This window comes from Tupaia chinensis, unplaced genomic scaffold (assembly GCF_000334495.1).
Source record: "Tupaia chinensis unplaced genomic scaffold, TupChi_1.0 Scaffold141247_1, whole genome shotgun sequence".
Lineage (NCBI taxonomy): Eukaryota > Metazoa > Chordata > Mammalia > Scandentia > Tupaiidae > Tupaia > Tupaia belangeri.
This window is the reverse complement of record NW_006201110.1, coordinates 659,913-669,391: the sequence shown is the minus strand read 5'-3', so window position 1 is coordinate 669,391 and position 9,479 is coordinate 659,913. Positions and strand designations below refer to the sequence as shown.

The window sequence follows — 9,479 nt, the reverse complement described above, 5'->3', positions numbered from 1 at the left end:
AAAAAAAAAAAAAAAAAAAAAAAAAAAAGAAGAAGAAGAAGAAGAAGAAGAAGAAGAAGAAAGAAGTTATAGACCAGCAGGTGGAATAATGGTTAAGGCTCTGGACTCATGTAATTGACTGCTGTCAAGTCCTGGACCTGGCAGCTTGAAACACAGCAGACACGTGTACGTGAATGCCCGAAATCTCAAGAGGAGAATGAAAGAAAAGGGATTGCAGTGTCACCATCCCCCACGGGAGTGATTTCTTCCTTGTTTTCTTTCTCTGGCGAGTACACGTGCCCTATAGCAAAAATCTACCTTTTTCAAAAAAAGTTATGTTTGGGACCAGCAGATGGCACAGTGGTTATGTCACTGGACTCCCACATGGCCGACCACAGTTTGAGTCCTGGACCCGATGGCTTACACTCATGCCGGGTGCATGTACATGTGTACCCAAGATCCCAGGAGTAGAACAGAGGAGAAGGGATTGTGGGATGGCCATCCCCCTGAGGGGTGATTTTTCACTTTCTCTCTCACTGTCTCTGTCTCTCTTTCTCCAGCAAGCACACGTGTCCTAAGGCAAAAACCTCTAAAAAAGTTTGTGTTTATACTGCAGTCTATCAGTCGTACAATAATATTGTCTAAAAAAATGTACATACCTAGTTAAGAATGATTTTGCTAGGACCAGCAGATCGTGTAATGGCTGTGTCCCTGGACTCCCATGTAGTTGACTGCAGTTCGAGTCCTGGAGCCAGAGGCTTAAACTCACGCTGGACACATGTGTGTGCATGCATGCCCAAGATTCCAAGAGGAGAATGGAGAAGGGATTGCGGCATGACCATCCCCCCCTGGGGGGAGCGATTTCTTGCTTTCTGTCTCTCTATCTCTCTCTGCCTTTATGGAAAGTATACACAGCCTATAGCAAAAACCTCTCAAAAATAAATAAATAATGATTTTGCTGCAGAAAGATGCTAACAATTACCTGAGCCTTCAGCGAATCCTTTTTGCTGGTTAAGGGTTTTTTGGTTTTTTGTTTGTTTGTTTGTTTGTTTTTACTGTAGGGTGCATGTACTTGCCAGAGAGATAGAAAAAAGAGAGGGGGGAAGTGAGAAAGCACCATCCCTGGGGCTGGCCATGCCACGGTTCTCCTCCATTCTCCTCTTGGCATTTTGGGCACACATACACATGTACCTGGTGTGAGTTCCAAGCCACTGGGTGCAAGATTTAAACCACAGTCAGCCATGTGAGATTCCAGCACCTTAACCACTACGCCACCTGCTGGCCCTCATAATTATTGTTAAACTGTTTTTTTTTTCCTTATGCATTTTTTAAGGGATCATTTTATCAAACTTTATTTTATTTATTCATTCATTTACCTAAATTTGACCAGAGAGGGACAGTGAGAGTGAGAAAGAGGGAAAGTGAGAAAGCAAGTCCGCAGGTCTCGGACTCAAACCACAGTCAGCCACGTGGGAGTCCCGCACCCTTCACCACCCGCCGCCTGCCACCTCCTCCTTATGCATTATGTCATTCCATCGCTCTCTGGCCTCCATTTTTTGAAACTAAACCAGCTGTTTATCTTGATGAGGTGTCTGTGTGCTCGGCAGGTCATTTCGGCCATCACAACCTTCTTTGTCTTTTGATAGATCGCTTCTAACAGTCTTAACGTGGGTCTCTTTGTATTTCTCCTAGATGGGATCTGTTCTGCTTCCTGAGTCTACAGATTCAGATCTTTAATAAAATTGAAATCATTTGGTAACGTTCAGACTAACCTGCAGCTGCAGTGTGTTGATCATAAACCCTCTCAGCGTCCTAGCTCCTTGTCCTGTTCGCGTCGTCACCTGGGTCATGTCCACTGGTTCAGGCTCGGGCTTCGTCTCCATTCTGAAATAGGGAAACTGAGTCTTTGGGGGAGCTGTGACAGTCTGCACAGCCACTGGGTCCCCAGTGACATGGTTGCTCACCCACGTGTGCTGGTGCTGGGCAGGCGGGGTCTCCCAGTGTGCTGTCCAGGGCCCCCACCACCGCAGCACGCACCGCGCCCCACCCTGTGGAGGAGAGGTTGAGGTTTCTCCTTTCTCTGTTCTACCCCCAGCAACTCTGCCGCCCCCCTACAGCCTCCGGGAAGCGCAGGTCACCGTCCTGAACAACACCAGGTGCAGATACCTGTTCTCACAGGTCATTGGTCCCAGTAAAATCCACGACTACGTGTTTTGTGCTGGATCTGAGGAAGGTGGCGTAGACACCTGCAAGGTGAGTGCCGCACCACCAGGGGGCCCTCTTTCCCAACCCTGGACCAGTCCCTCTTAGGCTCTCGCCAGCCACTGGGAGATTATTTATGAAAAAAGGCACCATCCGTGTTTACTGGAACTATAAAGTGTGTGGCTCCTTTTCCATAAATTGTACCTTCTCTGTCATCACGCCAACCCTGGGAAGGGGGAGCGGGACAGTAGGGTGCACACACACACACACACACACACACACTCACACCCCGTCTGCCCAGCTCCCCTGCCCTCCTGCTCTCCTGCCGCCCACTGGTCCTGCCCGCCAGCCCCAGGCCGGACTCCCTCGCTGCTCCACAGGGTGACTCCGGGGGGCCCTTGGTCTGCGACCAGGACGGACTGTGGTACCAGGTTGGAATCGTGAGCTGGGGAGTGGGCTGTGGCCGGCCCAACCGGCCTGGCGTCTACACCAACGTCAGTGCCTACTTCCACTGGATCCAGATGCAGATGTCTCGCAGTGCACTGGGGCCGGAGCCCTCCCGGCCGCTGCTCCTGGCTCTGCTCTGGGCTCACCGACTGCTGAGGACCGCCTGAGTCTGGCAGAGCCAGTGAGGCCGCACACTGCCCTGGGTGTGCCCTCCAGGTCGGGGTGGGCACTGCCTGCTGGCTCAGGCCCCGGCCTCTCTGTCCCTCTTTAATAAACGGTACGTGTCGGAGTCGCTGCCTTGGAGAACTTCCTTGGGTCCAGGTGGCCTCCTGGACCGCTCCTGCTGTTTGCCTGCATGCAGGCCGAGTCGCCCGGTGACGCCTACTCTGTCCAGGTACTGGCTGCAAACAGCGGAACCCTCTCCCATTAGTTCAGTCAGAAAGATGACGCAAGGAAGGGCGGTTGAGGCGCAGCCCTGGTCTCAGCACCGGCCCAGTGACAACAAGGACGTGAGGCGGCATTTCTCCCCCAGCTCTCTCACAGATCCTGGAGGCACAGGATCCTCCAGAGCCGGAGCAGACCCCAGGTGAGGCTGTTGGCCGTTCGGGAGCTGCAATAGCTCCCTGAAGTGGCCGGGGTGGGGAAGCAGAATGGCGCCTACCCTGGCCGGACCCCTTCAGGGTTTACCAACCCCAGCCTCAGCGTGGCCAAGGGCCCATTTCTGTGTGGTGAGCTCAGCAATGTGACCTGCTGAGGCCAGCTGCCATCCTGCCCAGATCCCTCAGTGCTGCGCGCACAGCACAGAAGAGGAGCCCCATCCTGGGGCGTGTTCTCCGGCGTGGGGGGTCTCAGGCCGGGCCCTGCCTGCAGCTGTCCTCGAGGGGCCTGGGCCTGCGTAATGTCAGAGCTGACCGAGTGACTGCTGCCTGGCCTCCCGAGCCCAATCTCCCACCTGCTCCTGCTGCTGGGTCTCTGGAGTGCCCCTAGGACCTGGCAAGGACAGCTGGCAACTAGGCTGGGCACTGCCACCCTCAGACACACCTAGGCAGGTCCTGTCGGGAGGCGCTTCCCTCTGTCTTTGTTGGTTGTGCTCTTTGGTCATTGGGACTGTTAAAAAAGCTGTTTTGTGGGGGACCAGCAGGTGGCGTGATGGTTAAAGGCACTGGATTCCCACATGGCCGACCGTGGTTCAAGTCCTGGACCTGGCGGCTTGCTCTCTCACCTTCTCTGTCTGATCAAACTGAAAAATAATAATAGTAATACAAATAAAGTTAAATAAAATAATTTTTTTAAAAAAGCTGTTTTGTTTTCATTCTTGGCGTTTCTGCTGGAAGCGACTTTGGTTACCAACGACGGAACCCCCTGAACTAACCTTAGTGAAAGAAAGGTTGGCGCGTTACAGGGGTAAAGGGCAAGGCTGATTGGGATGAGACACTCCAACAGCGCAAGATCTTCAGCCGGAAGTTTCCAGCTCTGGGGCCGGCTGAGGGCCCTCACATAGCCGTGGCTTTGGCTGCTCTCCCTCCTACACTGTGAGAGTCTTGGGAGGAGTCTTTGTTTTTCCTGCGATTTTGCTATAAGGCACATGCACTCACTGGAGAGACAGAGAGACAAAGTGAGAAATCACCCCCCTTCCTCATTCTTCTCTTGGGTTTTGGGACACACACACACATGTGCCCAGCATGAGTTTCAAGTCTCTGGGTCTAGGACTTGAACCATGGTTGGCCACATAGGAGTCCAGGGTCTTTTTTTTTTTTTTTTGAGAGGTTTTTGCTATAGGGCGCATGTGCTCGCCAGACAGAGAGAGACAGAGAGACAGGAAGCAGGAAATCACCCCCCAGGGAGGATGGCCGCACCACAATCCCTTCTCCTCCATTCTCCTCGCAGGATCTTGGGCACGCACGCACACGTGCCCGGCATGAGTTTAAGCCACCGGGTCCGGGACTTGAACTGCGGTTGACTACGTGGGAGTCCAGCGACATAGCCAATATGCTAACTGCTGGTCCCTGGAGTCCAGTGTCTTAACCACTATGTCGCCTGCTGGCTCCGCCAGGGTAGGATTCTGAGTGGTGAGGTTTTGGTTCCGTATTACTTGAGCAATCACTAACCTAGGGGACATGGTTGCCCCAATTTGGGTTATTTGCTAACTCCTGGGGTGGGGCAGGGCTGACACCAGAAAAAAGTGGAGCGGATACAGCTACAGCTCTTGAAAGGATGTTTGTGAGGCAGTGCTAATTCCAAGGCGGCCATTTCCACAATGGGACCCGAGCGAGGCTGAAGGGAGGGTAACCAAACAGAGCAGTGAAGACGAAGAACTTGAGCAGCAGAGTGGACAAACTGGACCTAATGGACACACGGGTTTGAAAAGTTCGTGGAAAATGGAATCCAAGTAGAGCTTATTTGGGTGCAAAAAGTTTTGAAACACATGCTCAAGTTTTCCATAATACTCATTTTCTATAAACTGTTTTTTTTTTTGAGAGTTTTTTTTGCTATAGGGCGCGTGCACTCACCAGAAAGACAAAGAGAGAAAGAGAGACAGAAAGTGAGAATTCACCCCCCAGGGGGGATGATCACGCCGCAATCCCTTCTCCTCCATTCTCCTCTCGGGATCTTGGGCACGCACGCACACGCGCCCGGTGTGAGTTTAAGCCACCGGGTCTGGGACGCGAACCACGGTCGACTACATGGGAGTCCAGCGACATAGGCATTACGCCAACTGCTGGTCCCTCACCTTCCTGTTTTTATTCGTTCATGTATTAGAGATTCCTGATGATGTCTATATGACTCCTTCACACCTATAGCCGAGCAGCATTCTGATCTCCGTTTACCCATTCACCTATTTGCAGACATTCGGGTTATTCCCAGTGTTCGGTTACTGAAGACAAAGTCACCGCATGGCCCATTTTGGTAGCGCAGTGACAACAGACTGCTCTGCCATGCTGGAGGCTAAGTGGGGGAGCGCAGTCCAGTTCCCCCGGGCAGCCTATGCACGCCGAGGCAGGTGCACAAACTCATGACCCTGGCTGGGTGGGGAGGCGTGGGGGGTCTCGCTGCGAGAGCCTGTGAGGGTACTTGTTTACGCTCTCTCTCTCCTGCTGTCTCCCTGTCATGAAAGAAAGAAGCTCTAAAAAATAAATAAATAAATAAATAAATAAATAAATAAAAAGAAAGGGAAAAACAAAAGTGCTTTAAAAATTAAGAATAAACTTATTTTGCCAGGGAGGCAAAATACTTGTACACTGACACAAATGAAAAGACATCTTGTTTTGATGAATTGGAAACAGATTTTTTAAATTTAACTTTCTTTAATTATTTTTATAATATATTTTTAAAAATAATTATGTTACTTCACTTTATTTATTTACTTTCATTTGACCAGAGAGGGACAGAGAGAGAGCGTGAGAGAAAGAGAGAGAGAGAGGGAAAGTAAGAAAGCAAGTCACCAGGTCTGGGACTCGAACCACGGTTGATCATGTGGGAGTCCAGTGCTCATAACCACCACACCACCTGCTGGCCCCAGACTTAGTGTTTTTAAGATGTTCATATTCTCCAAAGCAATCTAAAAATTCAATGCAATGCCTGTCAGATTCTCAGTGGCATTTTTGCAGGTAGTGAAAAGAAATCTAAAAATTTGGATGGACTCTTTTTTTTTTTTTTAGAAATGCATTGATGTTTATTGAACCACCACACCACCTGCTGGCCCCAGACTTAGTGTTTTTAAGATGTTCATATTCTCCAAAGCAATCTAAAAATTCAATGCAATGCCTGTCAGATTCTCAGTGGCATTTTTGCAGGTAGTGAAAAGAAATCTAAAAATTTGGATGGACTCTTTTTTTTTTTTTTAGAAATGCATTGATGTTTATTGAACTTCAAAAACATTTCAGCATTCTAAACATACAAAAAAATAACAGAAAAAATTCTTAGGAGTCCAGGGAACAGCAAGCAAACTATTGGGTTGAACTGAATTTTCACGTGAAGAAGAAATGAAGGAGGATACTTGAAGTTGAGACAGCATCTCAAATATGAAGAGCTTTAAACTTTCAGGTAAACGTATGGGCCTTTTGATAATTTTTATTAGAATGGCAGAACGCTAGGTCACTATGTACAAGACACCCTGACGCCTACACGGAGGTCACCGCAGAGTCAACGGGTCCAGCTTCCCAGTGCACGCCCTGAGCCACGGCCCCTCCGACGGGCGCCCTTCCCGCAGCCTCTGCCAAGCCAGGAGCGTGGAGAGATTGTCTCGGTGGTTCTGTTCTCTACAGACCAGAGATATGTACAGTTGATAACTCAGGATTTCTAGCCAATAACCATATAGTTAACACCACCTTACGAATTCAGGGAAACAAAAATGTCAGGAACATCTTTAAATGCCTTGTCACACCAACAGCGAAGTGCACGGAGTGAGGAGAACACGAGAGTGCCTTTGCATTTTAAAAATGTTCGGAAACGTGTACAACTTTGATACAGTTTCAGGGTGCTCCGGACACCCATGGCCACTTCATGTAAACCACTGACAGTTTCTAGAGCATTCTGAGAGACGCATGATCGTGGTCCAGTGCTGCAGTTAAACCAGTGAGGGCAGTAGACACGCCTCCACTGAGAGGTGCGATTACGCGCTCCCTGCGCTAAGGGATTCACAAGGAGACAGAGCAACGGGGTTTTATTCCTCCTCCTCCTCCTCCTCGTCTTCTTCTTCCTCTCCACCTTTTCCGGGCAACTTGGGCAGGACCTTTGCGCCATCAAACTTGCCTTTAGACTTACAGTCGGCAACATCCTTCTCTGCTTCTCCTTCAGCTTCGCGGCCTTGGTGATGTGAGGCCGCTTCTCGCTGTCACGCAGGTTGTTCCACGTCTCACCCAGCTCCTGTGCCACGTCTCCAACAGAGATGCCAGGGTTGGTGGATTTGACCTTCGGGCGAAATTCTGAACAGAACAGGAAGAATCCGGGCAGTGGCCTTTCGGGGCATTAGGGTGCTTTCTCTTCTAGCTTCCCTGAGCCGGTCCGTAATCCTTCATTTCCCAACCGTAGCGTACTTTATCCGCCTTCGCCATTTCATCAGATTTCGACTTCTCTTTCCCAGACATTGTCTTCCACCTCTCGGAGCATTTCTTAGAAAATTCAGCGAAATTGACAGGGACCTCCGGGTTTTTCTTCTTATGTTCTTCTCTGCAGGTCTGCACAAAGAAGGCATAAGCAGACACCGTGCCCTTTGGTTTCTTGGGGTCACCTTTAGCCATCCTGACTGTACTGTTCGCTAGTCTGGGCAGCACAGGGCACGACACGCTCGGATGGACTCTTAAGAGACCCCAAAGAGCCAAAAACGTTGTGAAGAAAAAGATCAAAGCTGATGGCTTCCAGTTTCCTAATTTCAAAACATACTACAAAGTTACAGTAGTCAAAACAGTGTGGTATTGGCATAAAGACTGATATGTATCCAATGGAACACACTAGAAATAAACTCTGATATACAGAGGTCAAACGAGTCTCCAACAGAGTGCCAGAACTACACAGTGAGGGTGATCTCTTCCAAATGATGTTGGGAAAAGTGGGTACACGCACGCAGAGGAATGAGATCGGACTCTACCTTACACCATGTATTTCATCCTGTTGCCAGTAACAGACATATCTGACTGCAGGTGATTTAAGAGCTCATGCTCTGGAGGCCCAAAGCCCAGGGCGTGGCGCTGGTGAGGTAAGATCACGGAGGGCAGGAGGGACTGTGTCTGCTTCCACGTGTCCTGTCTCGGTCCCTACCATGGATCAATCGCGGGATCCCCACCAGACCCTCATCTCTTCCCAAAGGCCTCACCTCTCAACACCACAGGCGACTGAGTTTGCGCCCTCCTAACCCCACGGCGGTGGCTCACATGTGCGCGTTCCAGCCGCAGCATGCATCACAGAGAACGCGAACTCTAAATGGGTTGACCATGAGACCTGAACTCACACAACTCAAAACAAAACCTAGAGGGGATGTGGCATGACATCGGACTGAGTAATGATTCTTGACGATGACACCAAAAGCACAGGCAACAAAAGCGGAAACAGACAAGCGTCACTACATCAAACGAAATCCCAAGCCCACTTGGTGACGGACCACGAGCAGGTCCACTGGGGCCCCTGAAGCTGAAAGGTGTTGCCGAGCTCGGAGTGACCAGAGCTCTGAAGTGATGGGGACAGACAAAAAGGATGAGGAGGAGAGGGGGTGTGGCCTGGACAAGCCGACCCAGCCCAGGGAACCTTCGAGAAGGTGCAGGAGAAGTGGCAAATGGAAAGGATCCTGAGGAAGGAACCCAAAACCTACAAGCGGAGAGCAGAGGACTTCAGCAGACACCCCGATGCTCTGACGGAACATTACAATAGTCTCGATGTCCGCTGGAGGACGCAGCCTCCAGGCTCTGGGTATGGCACGGCGCGGAGGGGAAGCAGAAGCAACACTGGGGTTACATTTGGACCCTTTGAAACTTTCTAGAAGAACTCTTGTACGCAGACCCTTGCACCTTCTGCTGGGACAGCACTTTTCTCAAAGCTGTATACCCTCATTTTGGAACTTGATTAAAAGCAAGACTGTCCTTTGACTCAAACAAAAACAAAAACCAAAACATCCATGCAGCAAAGGCAACGTACAGGACGAGGGAAACACTGCGCGTCTTATGTCAGATAAGGGATTGTTATTCCAAATATATAAAGAACTCATATAACTCGATGGCCAAAAAAACACAAATCAGATTAAAAAACGGACCAGGACTTGTATAGACATTTCTCCAAAGAAGACAAAGAAATGCAAGGTACCTAGTCAAACTCGTAGAAACATAATGTAAGATGGTGTTTTCCAGGAGCTCGGGGGTAGG

General features: G+C 49.9%; 1 protein-coding gene and 1 pseudogene across 1 annotated transcript in view; one reads left to right on the top strand and one right to left on the bottom strand.

The window, feature by feature from the left end:
• PRSS41 (serine protease 41) overlaps positions 1-2,910 on the top strand; it is a 5,154-nt gene extending 2,244 nt beyond the window's left edge. The window contains exons 3-4 of the mRNA XM_014581925.1: positions 2,075-2,232; positions 2,562-2,910. Coding sequence (XP_014437411.1) covers positions 2,075-2,232; positions 2,562-2,795 — 392 coding nt within the window. The 3' untranslated portion in view covers positions 2,796-2,910. The remainder of the gene's footprint in view (positions 1-2,074; positions 2,233-2,561) is intronic.
• A 3,817-nt stretch (positions 2,911-6,727) lies between these two features.
• LOC106733209 (high mobility group protein B3 pseudogene) lies at positions 6,728-8,529 on the bottom strand (annotated as a pseudogene).
• Positions 8,530-9,479: the final 950 nt, after the last annotated feature.